Source organism: Brachyistius frenatus, unplaced genomic scaffold, assembly GCF_029030835.1.
Source record: "Brachyistius frenatus isolate BFR_SWC_R1_liver_20210118 unplaced genomic scaffold, ASM2903083v1 Contig_29, whole genome shotgun sequence".
Lineage (NCBI taxonomy): Eukaryota > Metazoa > Chordata > Actinopteri > Embiotocidae > Brachyistius > Brachyistius frenatus.
Window position 1 is genome coordinate 4,113,568 of NW_027210628.1, and position 18,287 is coordinate 4,131,854.

General features: G+C 40.5%; 2 protein-coding genes across 2 annotated transcripts; one reads left to right on the plus strand and one right to left on the minus strand.

Moving 5' to 3' along the window:
* Nucleotides 1-3,555: 3,555 nt before the first annotated feature.
* On the minus strand, nt 3,556-4,731 carry psmb11b (proteasome 20S subunit beta 11b). Its single transcript, XM_069699331.1, has 2 exons — nt 3,997-4,731; nt 3,556-3,918 (listed from the first exon to the last, which is right to left on the minus strand). The coding sequence occupies exons 1-2, from the start codon at nt 4,729-4,731 to the stop codon at nt 3,556-3,558; spliced, it is 1,098 nt and encodes a 365-aa protein (XP_069555432.1).
* A 650-nt stretch (nt 4,732-5,381) lies between these two features.
* Nucleotides 5,382-17,644, plus strand: LOC138621320 (protein sel-1 homolog 3). The gene is made up of 24 exons (XM_069699285.1): nt 5,382-5,558; nt 6,015-6,540; nt 6,653-6,779; nt 8,005-8,126; nt 8,305-8,420; nt 9,187-9,236; nt 9,352-9,475; nt 9,567-9,705; nt 9,859-10,005; nt 10,105-10,310; nt 10,411-10,590; nt 12,779-12,901; nt 13,065-13,205; nt 13,464-13,526; nt 13,609-13,785; nt 13,868-13,995; nt 14,362-14,445; nt 14,556-14,637; nt 14,877-14,952; nt 15,040-15,164; nt 15,349-15,470; nt 16,489-16,603; nt 16,839-16,902; nt 17,025-17,644. Exons 1-24 carry the CDS (start codon nt 5,502-5,504, stop codon nt 17,261-17,263), a joined length of 3,333 nt encoding a protein of 1,110 aa, XP_069555386.1. The 5' UTR covers nt 5,382-5,501; the 3' UTR covers nt 17,264-17,644.
* The last annotated feature ends 643 nt before the right edge of the window (nt 17,645-18,287 follow it).

Here is an 18,287-nt window from a genome sequence, read left to right on the forward strand (position 1 = left end):
ACACGGGGACCACAGAGTACCACACAGATACAATGAATACCCCCTACTAACAAATTAGATTGTCTCACTTTGTTGTACTTGAACAAAATATCTTCTGAATCATAGCTTTGCTTTCTAATTATCACAGCTGTAAGCCCCTTCAGTATTTTTCTGGTTCGGCTCTGTGGTTTCTTTGAAGCCACGCAGTGTTTTTTAATCTGCTTAAATATAGCCAGTCTGCATAATCATCTTCGCTAAGTTTGCATTTTCCCCGTTGTTCCACCCAGAAGCTGGAACAGAAAATTGCCACTCAAGGATGTATTAAAAAGATCAAATGTCATGGTGTTCTCGACTTGCCAACATGTCCCACATGTATGACTGTAATTAACCCCCCCTCTTCACACTCTGATGGCATATTTGATTTCAGTCAGTGGGCTGAATGCATCCTTCAAGATGTGTTTTTCTTGGGAATAATGCACATTTCAATATTCAATACATTTGTGAAATGCTGTCTCCCATTAAGTCTTAACTTCCAGGTGATTTATTTGAGAGAGCTTTTAACAAGTCAATAGAAATGTGTACTTTTCAAAGATAAACAAACCTTTCCAGTTGGAATAACGAGTAATAATGTGATATTTTTATATTTAAAAATATTTCATGTTTGATTCACGGCCAAATGTTTTTGGATATTTTTAACTTGACAGAAAAAGGAAATGTGATCTTTTGATTAAAACCAGTACTTTGGGAACAGTAGCAGAGCCTCCCTGTTTCAGCGCCTCAATAATGTAAAAAGTGATCATCTACAAAGTGCAGCGTTTCTTTGCACGTCCACGTTTCTTGATCATCCCTGAGTTCTGTCTGATGACTAAGAAACAAGAGAGCCTTTAAACAAGTGGTAATGAGACAAGTGTTCATTGATATGATTAGAAGGAAAACTTGCAACCACAAGGTCAGTCTTCACATCCCTCGTATCCAGCTGGGTTGGGAAGTTTATTAATGCCAACACTACTGAGCAAGCACAAAACAAAGCCGAGCAGTAATCAATCTGCTGGTGAGGATTTGAGCGCTCACAGAGACACATTTCTAAGTACAAAACATGTTCAGAGCTCATACTGTGAGAAGGAACTGTCAAAGAATTTTTTTGGCGAACTTCTGCCTGTTAGGGTCATCTGTTTTCAAAGTTATTTTCGAAGGAAAAAAAAAAAAAATACCCCCAAAAAACCCAGATGTACTGATGTTACTTACAATGGAAGTCTGTGACATTTCACTTTTCGGTCCGATCCGGTGGAGATTGTTCTGCTCTCAGCTCTCACAGTTTGCATGTGAGGAGCAGAGACTGCCAAAACTGAACAAAAAGCTTTGAACAGGCTGAGCAAAGGAAGAACTGCTGCTCGCTTGAATCTCGACTCGCATCTCCTTTTACAGGCTCGAAATTTTGATTTGCAAATTCTGTCCCTGCTTCCTTCCAGAACACTAAAACTCTGCACTTACAACTCTGTCCCTGCAAGCTTTCAAATCAGGACCGCCACATTGGTCTACACTTGTTCTGTTTTGTTTTTCACTCGCTCAATAATTCTGCGATTAATGAACTTCCAAAGATGGGAATTATAGATGAGGTTGGGGAGGAAGGGAGGCCTTCCCCTCATACTCTACAGTCAATCATACAATAGTGCGAGTGCATATCTCCACTCGTGTTGCAGTCACGCATCCCTGCCTGTTATTTATTTTATGTTGCTAATAACACATAGACATGCTCGCTGCACACAAATGAATATGCTATCCATTTAAAACCTCATAAACAATATATTGCGATACCTAAGAAATAGCTCATCATATCTGCGAGTGGAAAAACAAACTTCATGCACCACTCCAGCATTTTGTTATGTAGCATCATCCATGTCTTATAAATCTGCTCCTCTATGGTGGGTTGGGTTGCCCTGAAAACGTTTCACCACCACACTTTTGGCTACCAGATTACGGAAAGAAACAAAGTGTGTTATCATAATTATGCAGACGACACACAAATCTACATAATTATATCGCCAGAGGACTATAAACCCATACAAGGGTTAAGTAAATGCATTGAACAAATCAACAACTGGATGTGCCAAAATGTTCTTCAATTAAACAAAGATAAAACAGAAGTCGTTGTTTTTGGGGCCAAGGAAGAACGATTGAAAGTCAGCGCTCAGCTTCAATCACTGATGTTAAAAACCACAAACCGAGCCAGAGATCTAGGTGTAGTTATGGATTCAGACCTCAATCTGAACAGCCATATCAAGACAATTACAAAATCAACCTACTATCACCTGAAGAATATATCAAGGATTAGAGGACTTATGTCTCAACAGGATTTGGAAAAACTTGTCCGTGCATTCATCTTCAGGAGACTCGACTGTTGTAACGGTGTGTTTAAGGGTCTCTGTAAAAAGTCAATCAGAACGCTGCAGCTCGAGTCCTCACTAAGACCAAGAAAGTGGATCACATTTGTGATCTGCTGCAACCTTATGAACTATCCCGACCCCACATGGAGGAGCAACATTCGGTTTTTCTGCTCCACTTATCTGGAACAAACTCCCAGAAAGCTGCAGGTCTGCTGAGACTCTCAGCTGCTTCAAATCAAGATTGAAGACTTTTCTGTTTGCTGCTGCCTTCAATTGAACCAGACTCAAGGATGTTGATGAATTTCCTGCATTTCTGCATTTTATTACTGTATTTTATTTCTTAAACTGCACTGCACAGTTTATTATATATTTTTTTAGCTTGTTTACTGTTTTAATGACTGCTTTTAATGTTTCGATCTCTGTTCTTAATTGTTTTCAAATGTCCTTTTCTTTTGCCTGATGTTTTGATGCTTTTAATGGTTTTATGTGAAGCACTTTGAATTGCCTTGTTGTTAAAATGTGCTATACAAATAAACTTGCCTTGCCTTGCCTTACCTTCACTAAAGTTTTAAAAGGCTGAGGATGAGGATTTTACCTTTTACCCTACAATATTTTTGCAGAGTCTTTGTCACTGAATAATTACTTGTGTGCTTAATTTACAACCACATCACTGAAACAAAATGAACAGGCAAGCTCAGCAAAATGTCATTCATTCATTAATTTATTGAAGTGTCAGAGAAACTTCAGAAGTATTCTGACAGTGGACACAAATCAGTTTTCAGCTCCTTACCTTTTATTGCTGCAGCTAAATGTTCCCTTATACACAGCCATACATAATAAAAAAGACAACTGAAATGTTGATTCTCCTGTTTATGGCATTCCACCACAGGCAGGAGTAGATGGCAATTATCACATATTTGAAATAATTCATAATGTTGTTACATCTACATCAAAATGCCAGGCAGCAGTGTGCTGTTAGAATACATTTTCTCATCAGCGCAAACAAAACATCAGCTGTGTATTAGAGGGAATGATATGCAAGACCAAATCATTTGAGAAATAGCCTCGAGGATGCAACTGTCTGTCCTGTTCATTAATTTAGTATCTGCCGCAAAGATGCCTTCACGTCTCTCCAAAATACTCCCCGATGTTTGCCTTTCTCTTCTCATGCCATTTTTTTTGTTTCATGTCTTTACTCAGACAAAGTCATGTCCTGCCTCTCCCTTCCCTTCTCTTCATGTCTCCGCCTTTCCTTTTCTCTGTAATATTCCTCTTTCAAATCCTCTCGGCTCCTGCGAGTCCATCCTTTTGAGGTGATGTGATAGATGTCTACACAGTTTCCTGAGTATGCATCCCTGTGAGTGGCTCTGTACACAGCTTCCCTGGCTATTGATGTGGCCTGGTCCACTGTCAGTTCCCACCGAACCCCCTGGTCCAAAATGGAGTAGGCGTAGGGGGATCCTGAGCCCACAGAGAAGAGTGTTCCCTTCAGGCGAGTACCATCACTGCACACATAAAACAGACCGGGTCCAGATATTTTCTGCCTGGAAAAACACTGCAGAGAAAGAGAGGAGCTGTTAGTCCTTTCCTTTGACAGAGAGACCTTTTCATTGGTGGGATCTACTAACTTTACCTGGCCAGTCATGTGACTCATTGTTGTTTCTCTGCTACCACTGAGATCAATCTGTGCACCTCCATGGTCGTGGCATCCATCATCCACCTCTCCTCCATCCCACCCACACAACGTGGCAGCCACACAAAGCTCGGTCCCCTTAAAGGGGTGAAGCATGTGCGAAAGCAATTTGGCAGCTCCGCCTGTGGACAACCGCCGGCCATGGCGGAGCTGGTAAAGGCGCAGCTCTCGAGCCAGAATCCGCTTCCAAAGCGCACAGTCGGCTGAAGTACCCGAGGTGGTGCCTACCAGGTGACTGTGAATGGGCAGGATTTTCTGAGCGGCAGGGCAAGCCACGAGGCCAGAGCAACTGGACCGAGTGTCAGCTGCGGCCAGCACGCCGCCCTGGAACATGAAAGCCAAGGTGGTGGTGCCGTGAGACATGGGGAAGGGAAGAGGCACAGACTGAGAGGAAGCACAAGGAAAGCTTGTGGGCAGGGAGTCAGATGTAAAGTAGTCTTGAGATGAGTTGGCACTGGAGCTCTGCATGGTGCTGATTTGTCCAAACTGTATCGGACTTTCATCTAGGTACTCTCCCACTGGGATATAAAAATGAAACAGACTTGTGCTGCTGCTGGAGGGCAAATCACTCACGTAGCTCCAACTGGTCTTCTTTCTAAATGGCACCGCAGAACGATCGATGGTTACACTGTCCTGAAAGATGTCCTGGAACTTGCAAATGTCCTGTAAAGCCATTGAATGGGATGATTTTGAATATCCAAAAAAAAAAAAAAATCCCCCCAAAAATCTCTTGCAGTATTTCCTGTTTCGAAACACTCTTCAATCTAAACCAGTAAGAAATATTAATGTTACTTGTCCTGCAAAAATTTGTATGACATCTAGAGCTGCAGCTTATGTCTATTTTAGCAGCAGCCACCTTTTATACAGGCAGCAAGACCATGTGTGGTCATGTAAAACAACTCATCAGCAACATTACCAATGCAATCCAACAGTCAAGAGCCCACGGGTAATTAATTTTGGCTGCGATATCAGGTTGTTTTTCAGATCAGATTTCTTCAAAGTCTTGTGTGGGTGTAGGCCAACGAGGACGCGGGGTGATGGCAAAGCTTTGGCTCCAGCACATCAAATTAAGTTACACTCTGCGCTTTGATGCTTCACTGCCGTGGAAAGTTCCCCAAAAGAGCCACAAACAAAATGAATCAAACAACATTTTTGTTACGCAGAAGGGGGTAAATCCTGCCAAGCCCTGTTCGGTACTAGCCCTTTAAAGGTAATTCGTGCAAATAGCTGAACTTGTGACACCAGAATTTCAGGTAATCCTGCCTTACACAGGGTGTATGCTCACTGCCACCTGTTTGGGAAATATGCTGCCAGGTGGCAAACAACGAGAGCCAACATTATTTCAAAGATAAATAACTTCGAATGTCAAGTGGATTCATTATGAATCCGAGGACTAAATCTTTTTGTGTGTGTTTTACTTCATCTTAAGCCAAAAAAGAGTCAAAATGAATGCGTTTCACTCCATCATTCTTGGATTTGTCATCACTGCTCCTGTTCTAATGGTAAGCAACTTTATCACACTTTATTTCCCGGATCGATTGTTGTAGGTGAAACCACTGAATATGAATGTTTGCGTTCTTTGAAGCACCTATAATTGATATGTGTGTAATAACAATGCATTCAGTGACAAGTGAAAACAATCTGACAGAATGGTCACTATTATTGATGAGCTGACATTAAATCCACAGCTCTCTAGAACAGGTTTCAGATCATTGTTTATCTCTCCCCACCTTTACCTCTCTCAGTCTTGTTTACAGTCACAGCAGACAGCAGGTTTTTTTGTTTTTTTTTAGAGAAGAAGCAATAAAATCCCAATATGCACTGCCTCAGACAGACACACAACATACCATTCCACATGATAACACAGCATTAAGTTGTCTAATTCGTCTGAAAGGAAAAGACTGCACACTAGCCTGTTTTTCTTGACATTAACTTCAACCTTCAACCCCCTCATTCAGGGACGGTGTGTGTTACAAGCCATTTCAACCGAGAGTGGTGAGACCCTGCCTGACAGTTTCATAAGGTTTGACTCGGTCCCTGACAAAGTGGTAGATGGCTCAGCGGTTCGTGTGCGGTATCAGTGCTCCAGGCCCTGTCAGCTTGCGGTGGAAGTGGCGGTGTCCACATTAAGGGAGACAGATTTAGTGGTCTTCAGGAAAAAATGGATCAGCGGCGCGCCTCGAGTCAACAGGATCCAGCAGGTGCTGCTCAGATTGCCTGCGTCCATTTCATATCAACATGACTTTTTCAACAGGAACATTTTGGACACCGAGAATGTGACAGTCCGTGCTTGGTTGGATTATTTTAAAAACGGCAGTGAACTCAGCACATTCCGCCGCTCCATGGTGAGGATTTATAAAGTGCTGCAAATAATGCCACTCTCTGAGAGGCCGAGTAAACTTCCCACTGGGTGCCCGTCATGGACGGCTCAACTGATGTGGCAGATGACCAGCAACAGAATCCATCAATGTCCACATGAGTCAGGTCAGACCCTAAATTACTTGGTCATTTTCCCGTCTTTATCTCCAGAGCTTTTACAGGAAACATGAAAATGTTGTTTGCGAGTGTAGCCTTTTGCTCTGTTGCTTGTACACAGATGTAATCGATATGCTGAAGTTCCCTTTGGCAAGCACTGGTGAGCACTTTGGAGTGGTCCGCAGGTTTCAGCCTTTCAACGACACAGCCCTTGAGAGGGCCCGTCTGCATGCTGTGACACAGCCCAGGTTGGACTTCACACATTGACCTCAAATGTACTTTATTTTACACTTTGAAAATATTTTTCAAAGAAACGTACTGCACTATTGACAGTTCTTTCCCCTGCTTTTTCTACATTGTGTGTAAATGCCATAAAAATGCAGGAAACAATATTAACCACAAAATAAAGGTTGTAAAAAAACTAGTTTTTAGACAATTGCTTAATTGTCTTGACATTACATTGAATTCTCTGTAGAAAGAAAATACAAAGAAAATTCACATCGTATTTCTGATTGTTAAAGCTGAGGCAACTTTCTGTTTTTTAAAGTAAAGTTTTCCACTTAAATTTTGAAAAGTACCAAAAATACTTTCATGTGCGACAGTTACCTTACAGAAAAAAAACTGAAGTTCACATGTATGAGACATGTTTACCACATATTCCAACACATGACAACATGGGAAGATATGTGAATAAAGCTTACACATGGTACTCCACATGGACTTCACCCATTACACCATGAAAATGGTCAAAAACCACATTTCCCAAATACTTGTTTTACATGTGCACGATTACATGTGAGATCACGTGATCACGAGTTTTTGCACGTGATCATGTTTTTTTTTTCTGTAAGTGTTGCCAAACACTTGACATCAAATGACATTAAAAAAAAATGTCTTCTTAAAATATAAATATTTACTGTATACTCTCAATATTTTCACAGTCCAACTGTTGGAGAAAAAAAACTTTTTACAAACCATCTTTATAATGTTTAATAAATGTATAAATCTGCACAAAAATTAGCTGTAGCTTGTTCTGTATGAAGATCAACCACAGCAAGAACAAAATCTTGCAGGCTCTCCAAATATAACAAACGCTTAAGAAAAGCAGACTTTATATTTTAAATATTATAAAGTTGGGCAGCAGCACGTATTGAGATGTACAGTGTATAATACCAATGGTTTATGTTGATCAGCAAATTGACGGGTCACTGGTCAGTGATTGTTTCTTTTCGGTGCAGGCGTCTGTCAGAACTCACTTCACTTTTACTTTTACTTCACTTTCTTTATAAATGACTTTACAGGCTTCACCAAGCCTCTTCACCAGAGCATATAAGCTTTTTATTCACGGTCAATGAAAGAAAGCGAGGTCAGTCATTTTTAGCAAGACGGAGCAGCGTTTTAAATTCAACTTCACGCCTGAGTGGCTGAAGAAATGATTTGTCAAATCATGTTTCGTTGCTCGGTTTTTTTCAGCGTCACCTTATCCGTGTGGATCTACCTGCTGAAATGGTGTCAACAGAAGCTCTGTGGGATCATCCATCATGTCAATAGGAAAAATTTATATGACTCGTTTCTGATGCAGCTTTCAGACACAGGTGGGTCACGTCAGATTGTGTGTACACCTGACACCAATTGAGGGGATTAGACTGGGGTATCATGAGATGATTGTGAGTGATGATGTGTGTTTTGTGAGACTGTGGAACAGACTGGGTTATGTATTAATAAAGAGCTTTGGATGTGGTGAAATATATAACTGTCATATCTCCTGTGTAGGGAACGTCATAATTCAGGCACGTGCGACAACGGGAGGAGATGGTGCTTTCCGCGCCAGTGTAGTGTTGCCCTTGAGGAAATGGATTCGATTAGACTGTTACATACTCGACTCAGAGGTATAGCACCCCAGCATGTGCCTCTGGGTGGTGGGAGAAGGAATAGAAATTAAACGAGAGCTTGCAGCAGTGTCATCTGTCTGCTGAGTTTTGTTTGGTGCCCTGGCTTTTGTTTCAATTCAATTCAATTCAATTTTATTTATATAACGCCAAATCACAACACAGGTTATTTCATGGCACTTAACACTTTAAAGTCCTTACAGCAAGACTTTACAATATTATACAGAGAAACCCAACAATTCAACAATTCCCACATAAGCTAGGAGGGAGAAAAAAACTCCTCTTTAAGGGAGAAAAACCTCCAACAGAGGGAAGGAAAAACTCCCTCTTAACAGGAAGAAACCTCCAACAGAACCAGGCTCAGGGGTGGGCGGCCATCTGCCTCGACCAGTTGGGGTGAGAGGAGAGCAGAGAGAGAAAAGGACAGCATAGAGATAGAAGAGAAGAACTGTTGGTGGAGACGACAAGCGCAGGACAGAGACATGCAGCTCCGTGGCGGGACATCTGCAAAAGAAAGAACAGAAACTACATGAGCGAGGAAACTGAATGGAGACAACAGACAATAAGAAGAAACTATTGGGGAGAAAAAGATGGTGAGGTATGAATCAGTTAAAGAATTCCTTTTGGAACAGCTGTAAGATCCTGAAAGGTGGTTTCTTTCCAGTTGGGAAACTCCAGGCGATTCAATTTGGAGTCGTTCACAGCTCAGTAGTTGTTGTGTTGTTGTTTTTTTCTGAGCTAATGCATTGTTATGTCTGACTTTCAGGTGCAGCTGGATGCAACGTGGGATGATGAAACCCGCAGATATGCATATGAGTAAGACAATGATTTCTGCTGTCTAGTAAACAAAACACAACTTTTGTCCTTAGAAAGTCCGGTTATTACAATATATGGAGTGTCAGCATGCACAGTGATCATGAATATCTTATAGATTTCAGGACAGTATCCATTATGATGACACTGATGGATACTTTGTGATTGGAGGAGGCAGATACATGCCAGGCATCCATGGCTACTTTGGGCCCATCAAATACCATCGTTTTGGAACCAAAGAGGTAAAAAGTGCCCATTTTCTAGTCATATGTCAAATATTGCTGATTTATGACTGTTATTGCCAGTTTCAAACACGGTGTCATTCCGCAACAGATAAAAAATCAACTTCACCCTGAGTCAACGTTTCATGAACTGGAGGGGGCTCATCGAGATTGTCAGGAAATAAGAGCATTTACAAAAGCTTTTCTGCGAGAAGTAACTGAGAGTCACCTTCTGTCACCAATCAACAAAGGTGAAATATTATTTTGACAAGTCCTATAAAAGCAGCGTCTACAGGAAGAAACATTTTATAGTTATAATATCGAGGCTGCTAATGCTACAACTGCGCACCTATTGAGTATGAGATGAATGCTGTTGACAGGTTGCTTTTGCTGTTTTGTCTCAGGTGTCTGTACCTCTGACTTCATACGACTGAGGGGTCATTTGAACGAGAAAGAGAAAACCTGCATCCACACATGGACCTGGAAAACACAGCTTAAATACAGCACACTCTTTCATTTCTTGCTGACAAAAGAGGACGAAATCAGAACAGGTGTCATAGATTTTTGCTCTGTTTATGACATCAATTAAACCCTGTATGTACTGAATAATGGATTTATTATCCAACTCACACAGCTCTCCATTTGTGTAGGATCTTTAGGTGTGAAGGACCTCCGGAGGTCTTTGTTTGAGCTCGCAGTTGAAACGATCTTCCCCGCAGATGAAGAACAAATGAAAATCAAATCTGAATCATTGGCTTTATTACAAGTATCCTCCTGCCTTGGAAATCACAGAGCGTCTCTTTTGTTGGCCACCGTCCATCTCTCCGGCCTGGGACACTCAGTCAATCAACAGCAGGTAGAGTCAAAGCCTCTCTTGCACCTTAATTGCTATGTTATCAAAATGTAAAGTCAATTCTGTAATAATGACTGATAATACTGACCCCTGTGTGTTTCAGGGTCACGTCTATAGTTTGATTAGCGCTGCAGGTGATGACCGCTTTGCCCTGATGCATATCGGGTACAAACACACTCAAGGAATTGATGGGTTTCCTAAAGACTTGGACCTGGCTTATAGCTACTATTCCAACGTCGGGGCACAGAGCAGCATTGACAGTCTGCGGGCACATAAAAAAACGGTACGTTTAAATTACTGAAATGACATAATAAATGAATGATTTTTAAAAATAAATATTGGCTTTATTCTAGTTATTCTAGTTCGGTTTTAGTAGGAAAAGTTTACTTGTCTACGAATGAAATAGGCTATATTGTCACATATAGTGCACACAAACACATTTGTGTGTTTGTTTGTTTGTATATATACATATATATATATATACATATATGGAAAAAATATGCAGGCATATATATATATATATATAAGTATATATATATATATACATATACATATATATATATATATACACCTTGTATATAGTATACAGGTATATATATTCAAAATATACACAAAAGCACAATATAAAAAAACATTCACAGACAAATGCACTCATACAAACATGCACACACATGACATCAGCGGGACAAAACATACTGTCTCCAAAATATGATTAATAGTGTGTTTGTTGGTCCAGCCAGCTGGATCAGAGCAGGCTGTGGTACACATAGAATAGGAGGGTCTTAAATCTTCATTTAACAATGGGCATGAGTTAGCTGTCCTGAGGAAGAGCATCCAAAGAAACTGAGTCCTCCAGTAGAAAAGGCTACTTCTGACTGATTTCATGTTTATTCTCTGAGTATTTCAATAAGCTGCATCTATTGAGGAGAGGTACATGAAAACAGCAGAAAGATCTTACGGTTGGCTCCAGCTTGAATAGAGAGACAATACAGTTGAAAATCAATTGTAGTTAAGTCTAGTGGTGAAACCTTTTTCTCCAGCATTTTGACCAATTCTGTGGTTTTCTAAGGCCAAGGTAGATGGCAGTACTCTGATCCACTCCTGATTAAAGGCAATGAAAACCTAGTTTCTATTTTCTATTTTTGTCTGGGTTGTTTTGTCTGAGCTCTTCTCACTGGTGTGGCATGAGTTCAATAAAAAAATAATAATGTTATTTACTTCTCAGCACCAATCAGGCTTCACCACTATTTAAATCACAATGTGATGACTGTTGTGGTGTTGTTGGCTTGTGTTGCCAAAACTGTCAATCACATCTGATCAAACTGCACCAACACAGTCCTGATTAATCAGATTAGTTTAGATTTGGGGTATAAAACTTTAAATAAATGACACCCAAGGTTTGTTTTTTTCTCTGTTTTTTTTTTTTTTTTAAACTTTGATTGCATTTTGAGTCATGAATATTTAAAGTGGCTTGAACAAATCTGCCGCTTCCCTCTGCTTTACAGAGCTTTATTGCGAGTTTCAGCTCATTAGCTGGCCGGCCCACTACTTTATTGTGTTAGTTCATTAGCTCTCTTCTCATAATGTTGATTTCAGCCGCAGACATATTTTCTTTTCAGTGAAAAAGCTCTAAAAACCCATTAAACACGGTCTAACAAACACTGTTAGCATCTAACTGGGGAACCTAATGCAGCATTTAAAGAGACTTATTTCCTTTAGAAAGTGGAGACCAAAAACAGCTAAAAGGGATTGCATATTGGGCTGACATTCATCAGGTGGGCAGAAACACAACTAATAAATGATGATGTTTTGGTAAAAGCAACAGTGATAAATAAATAACAGTGGTAGAATTAGTTTAACCTCAAAAACAGTTGGGATGCTGTGTAAAATGTAAATAAAAGCAGATTGTGATGATTAGCAAAACATGTAAACCCATATTCACTTTAAAAATAGACCAAAAACAACATATTAAATGTTAAAACTGTGAGATTTTATTGTTTTATGAAAAATATATGTTTGTTTTGAATTTGATACCAGCAACACTCTGGAGCATCTTAAATCCTATATCAGGCAAGAATGGGACAACGTTTCACTTTCTAAACTCCAGCAACTAGCCTCCTCAGTTCCTAAACATTTACAGAGTGTTGTTAAAAGAAGTGATGCACTGATGCCCCTGACCCAACTTTGTTGAGACGTGTTGCTGCCATCAAATTAAAAATATTGCACATGTTTTTCATAAAACAATAACATTTCTCGGTTTCAAGATTTGATATGTTCTCTTTAGTCTATTGGCGATAAAATATGGTTTTATATGCTTTGCAAATCATATCATTCTGTTCTTATTTACATTTTACACAGCGTACCAACATTTTGGAAACAAGGTTATATGACTACCAAGGCGGTAGTATTATAAGACATTGTAGCAGAAGAAATAGTAACTGTAATAATGTTCCTGTTTGTCTTTTCTAAAGCAATACCCATCTGAAAATATCTACATAAGCAATGAAGAGGATTTAAACAGCCTGATACATGAGACCAGTGATGTCTTCCAGTATCTGAAATTCAAGGCAGAGAGAGGAGACATCGAATCTCAGGTATGTTTGAAATATAAAACTGCTGTGATAAGATGTGCTATGAATGTTTTTCTATGGAAGCTGTATGAAACCTTAGAAAGAGTTCAATGCCTCTATAATTTATCTGTGGTCAGTAGCCAAGTCGGTGTGTGGAACAGGCTAATAAAAACTCTTTTAACTTTAGAAACGCATGGGAACAATGCTCTACTGGGGACACCGTAGAGTGTCGAAAGACATAGCGAGCGCGGTGAAGTGGTTTGAGAGAAGTGCTATGCAAATGAAGGATCCCTCGGCGATGTACGACTACTCCATCCTGCTAATGAAGGTTCTGTAATATTACAAAGACTCCTATTTCGCGATTGAATTGAACACTGGACATATTGTGTGTGTATACATATATGTGTGTGTGTGTGTGTGTGTGTGTGTGTGTGTGTGTGTGTGTGTGTGTGTGTGTGTGTGTGTGTGTGTGTGTGTGTGTGCGTGTGCGTGTGCGTGTGCGTGTGTGTGTGTGTGTGCGTATGTGTGCGCACGGTGTCTGGGTTTTGACAGTTATTGATTCACTGATTGATGTTGATTCCCTCAGGGCCAGGGAGTGAAAAGAAACTCCACCCGAGGTTTTCAGATGCTGAAAAAGGCAGCAGCGATGGTGAGCGTGTAATAATCAATCTGTGTGTTTTTTACAGTGTTTGAACCCACTATGAACACTGGTGTCTGCTTCCTTGCTTTAGGGCTCAATTAATGCCTTGAATGGTTTAGGCTGGTACCATGGGACTATGCTGAACGACCACAAGACCGCAGTGAAATACTTTGAAAAAGCGGCTTTAAACGGGAGTGATGATGGGATGTTCAACCTGGGAATTTATCATCTCAGTGGGGCCAACCCAGACGGACCGGGGAGGAATGAGGTTTGACTTCTACACCTTGTCAAAATTCGGTCACTGTCCAGGTGTGATGAGGGCGCTGATATGTTTTCTGTATGATCCGCAGAGCGCTGCGTTCCAGCAGTTTCTGAACGCCTCCCGGTCTGGCCACGTGGCTGCATCAGTGGAGGCAGCGTGGTACCTTTCGACAGGAAGCCTGGAAGGGGTGTGTCAGGATGTGGACAGGGCTGTGATGTAAGCGCCTTTCATTAGCTTGGTGAAGAAAGCTTTGTTATGGGCTGTTGCTCTGTAGCCTGAAGCTCAGTGGCATCTAATTTCAATGACAGTGGCTAATTCAAGGTCAGAACCCAGAATTTGCATATCTAAAAATAACAGCCACTGTCACCACATTATTGTCTGGCACAGAGAGAATCTGCTTACCAACGCGCCTCTGGTAGCTTATGAATTTAAAGAAGCTCCTCCTGCAGCTGTACACACTTTTTTTTTTAGAATGACCTCAAGAAATCAGAAACTATTTTTAGATCATGTTAAAATATTTTCTGTTTATATGAAGTAAATCATATTCCATAATTCATCAGCCATCCGTTGCCCTCTGTGCAGAATGCTAAAAAAGGTCTGTGAACAAAACGGACACCTTGGATTTATGATCAGAGAGGCTCTCCAGGCCTACCTCCAGGGCTCTCGGTAGGGACATTAATTTCAATTACATTTCAATTGTCCTCATTTAATCATCTTCTATGGTCCGTACGATGTGTCCCCATTTCGTCACAGTTGTTTTATTGTGTTGCCAACAGGCAGAAAGCGTTTGTGACGTATGTTTTGGCGGCTGAAACTGGTCTGGGTTTGGCCCAGAGCAACGCTGCACACCTCTGCGAGGTATCCTCTTTCTCAGGATTTAACCCTTTTGTGTCTGTCCCTAAAAAAAGAAAACACTGCCTGATCTTTTTTATCTGTTTTCAAGCATAATTGTGCAACATATGTGTCATAATTGGAGGTCTGATGGACAAATTGCAGAGAATTCCAGTCACGCCAGAAGGAAATTATTAGCAGTTGGTAACAAAACCTTCATGATTGCTCTGCTCTCTCTCACCATGCATTCATTCTCCCGAACGCAGGAACTGAATCTCAGTTATTATTGTCAGTGGAGATATCATAACTACTCTATATTAAACTATGATCCCCATCCGTTCGGTGAGTTCATCTCATTTCATTCTGCTTTAACCTCTGTCTTCCTGTCAATCTAGTCATTGAACAGCAAGTATTTATCTTCCTTTGTAGCTCTGCTGAAAATGGGAGACTACTACTACGACTATTATTCCTCCAGCACACGGGAGGACTCATTATCCTTGGCTGAGCGGGCCATATCAATGTATAGCAGAGCAGCTCTCGCAGGCAGCCCCCAGGTGACAGATTTACTCAGGCTGAAATCTCATCACCCTATGATAAACTTAATTAAACTTCCAGGGGCTTAGACCCACCGCAATAAAAACAACAAACAGCATTATTCAGTGTTATTATTTGGAGACTTTTCTCTGTGAATAACCCATCAGCCTCTGGTTATGATTTTATTTTCACATCGACCCACAGGGAATGCACAACTTGGTTGTTTTGGCACACCGCGGGCACATTCTTCCACCGAGCATCCACGGCTTGTTTAATGTGTCAAGTCACGATGAGCTGGAAACTGTGATGGAGAAGATCTTAAAAAGGTACTTTGTAAAAACTATTCGCTGCAAAACAGTGAATGATGACACATGTCACTGGGCCTATTTCACCAATATGTTCTTAAAATTTGTCTTCAACAAGGTCCTAAGAAAAGTTGATGTCAGATTCATGATGTATCTCTAAACAACAAATGCGCTTACACCTGTGTTCTTATAATGATGAATCCTATTGTTCTTATAAATTGAAAGCATGTGGCGCTTGTTCCTAATTAACGCAGGTTAACGCCCTGCTGATCCCCATAAAAGGAAACGAGACTGCACAGAAATTTAGAGACAAAAGTTAAATGATGTCGACACAAACATCTAAAGACAGTGGCGCATCAGACTCCTAGAGGAAGCTATAACTGATCACATAAATAAATTATAACATGAGTTATTAAGATATATATATTTTTAAAAAAAATCGATAAAATATCATTGTAATTTAAATTTGGTATTATTATAGAACTGTAAAACCACTTACCAGTTACTTGGACAAATATGTCAGCAATAAATGGGTGCCCTTTACTGTCTGTAGATTCTGTTCTTAATTAAGAACAAATCCCAAATAAGAAATAATTGAATGCCAGAATCTTTGTAGAAACTCTGTTAGTGGGTTTTAAGAACAGACTTCTTCTAAAGAATAAATAGTGAATGAGGCTCACTGTTATTTGGGTGACGGATGTTTGAACGTATGCAACAATTCAAGGCAGTTTTTAGTACATCGTACTGACTATGATGTGCTTTTTCTATTATCAGAGCAAAAATATGAAGCTTTATGTTACCAATGTGAATGTCTCAAGAAGCTTTGTAGTTAGTCATTCTGGGAAAAAGGATTTCACTTTCTTACCATGAGTGAGATGAGACAATGTTGTCTTCTAACTCTTAGCAAGGACATTTTTGAAAGCTAAACACTTTTTTGTTGGACCCTCGAGTCTCCTCACTGACAATATTCATGCTTTCAGTGTTATTTTAAAGGCTGATTTTCACATGTAATACAGTCTCCATTATTCTGTCTCCTAAGATGTGTAGAGACTGAGGATGGGAAGGCAGTGACGCCCTGTTCTTTAGCTCTGCTTGGACTCCAGATGGGAAAAGCCTTAAGGAGGATGACTCAGAACGGTGCACAGCTCCTCTTGGTAGGCAATCAGCTCCTACTGTATGTAGTGAGAGACGAATTCAACATAACGCGAGCTGTACTCCTACAGCATATTACCCTGCTTTGATAATTTGATTTACCTTTAATTATTGAAATATGTGAAAATGCAAATTGGACTTTGGATCATGAATAAGACATTAAAGCCATTACAGATTGCTATTTTAAGAAAGAAAACGTGATGATTTATTTAAGTCATTCTTCTTATTTCTCTACAGGCGTCTGCAGCTCTTCTTTCTATATTTGTCATTATTGTGGCTTTGCCGTTGCAAATCTGTCTTGGTAAGTGTTATTTAAATGTTGCCACAAGATGGTGCAGTTTCCCCACATATTTCTTCCTACTTCCTTGATTTGTACATTATGTAATGTCTCCTCACCTGCTGCTCACCTTTAAATAAACACAGAGCACAGGCGACGTGCGGTTGCACTGAAGACAGGGACATCGTCTGCCCGCCACGATGCTGTCAACTCCAATAGAGAGCAAGATGGCATCATGGGAAGAACGTACAGGGTGGCGGGGAATCAATGGTTCACCACACTGAATGGAGAGCAGTGGCTCCGGCAGACCAGCGATTTGGCTGTGACTGTGTCGGGCGTGTGCCTGTGTGCTTTCTGGACCACGCTCCTCTATCATCTCTTATGACACACACTCAGTACCCAGCAGCACAGTGATCCAATAGCCACAGCCAAAGCCCCAGACACTACATATTGTGAGAGCACACATTTAGTGGGATGAGTTACAGAACTGTTCATGTGACACATTTTGTGTTTCGGAGGCATGTTGACTCATTTGTAAGGCAGAGGGAGGAAGGGGAGAAGTGCTGGCTTTATCTAAGTGTTGATAATGTTTTCTCAGTGACCACTTTTCCATAGTTTTGTCTGTATAAAATAAAATGCTGAGCATGGAATTTCTTTAATTAATGCTGAGTCCAACTCACAGATTAGACTTCATGATGAGTGGACCTTCTCTTATATGACATGTGTAATAAAATATGATGGGATAATTGTGTATTAAAAAAGCAAAAAGAATCGGCCTCAGTGATGGATGTGTTCATTTGAAGCTGCCTTCCAATAAGTCAACTATTAAGGCTTGTCCTTGTTCCTATCAGTGACACAGTGATAATAAAACAGGAGACGAGACATGCACCAACAGCATGCGGGCCACTTAAACATTTGGTTTGGTCTGAGGCCAGAGGAAAGGAATTCCAGATATTATTGATTTAGCCTCTCACTGGGCAGGTTGATACATAAAATAAGATCAAATAATTTTGAGCCATCGCCATGCCAAGTTTGTTTGGAAATGAATTTACTATAGCAACAGCGTGACCCTTCAAACCTTTAGAACCCTTGTTGGGTTTATTAGTCAAAAAGTAATACTTCTCTGTGTTGTTAATGTGTTCATAAAGATAATATAACAGGCAATATCCTCTCAGGGATTTTGTTTTGTATGGCTGCTGAGAAATCGTCCTCGGAGAAACAGGCGGTGTTTAGTCAGATCCTAACAGTTATTTACAGCTCGGAGTGACCTGTTGTGATGATGTGCAGTTTATAGCTGCTATTCAAAGAGCTGTCATTAGTTAAATAAGGAGTTTCACAGTGTAAACAGCTCCATGCGGAGCTCCTTCCCTTCAGAGTGACGTCTGTGTATAATTTGAGGGTGGACTTAA

What these genes read in the sequence shown, in the direction of transcription:
- LOC138621320 (XM_069699285.1), top strand. Translation starts at nt 5,502, where the DNA reads ATGAATGCGTTTCACTCCATCATTCTTGGATTTGTCATCACTGCTCCT. An exon ending in ACTCCATCCTGCTAATGAAG is followed by an intron (nt 13,206 to 13,463) that starts GTTCTGTAATAT and finishes TGATTCCCTCAG; the next exon opens with GGCCAGGGAGTGAAAAGAAA. An exon ending in ACGGACCGGGGAGGAATGAG is followed by an intron (nt 13,786 to 13,867) that starts GTTTGACTTCTA and finishes TATGATCCGCAG; the next exon opens with AGCGCTGCGTTCCAGCAGTT.
- psmb11b (XM_069699331.1), bottom strand. Translation starts at nt 4,731, where the DNA reads ATGGCTTTACAGGACATTTGCAAGTTCCAGGACATCTTTCAGGACAGT. An exon ending in TGAGTCACATGACTGGCCAG is followed by an intron (nt 3,919 to 3,996) that starts GTAAAGTTAGTA and finishes CTTTCTCTGCAG; the next exon opens with TGTTTTTCCAGGCAGAAAAT.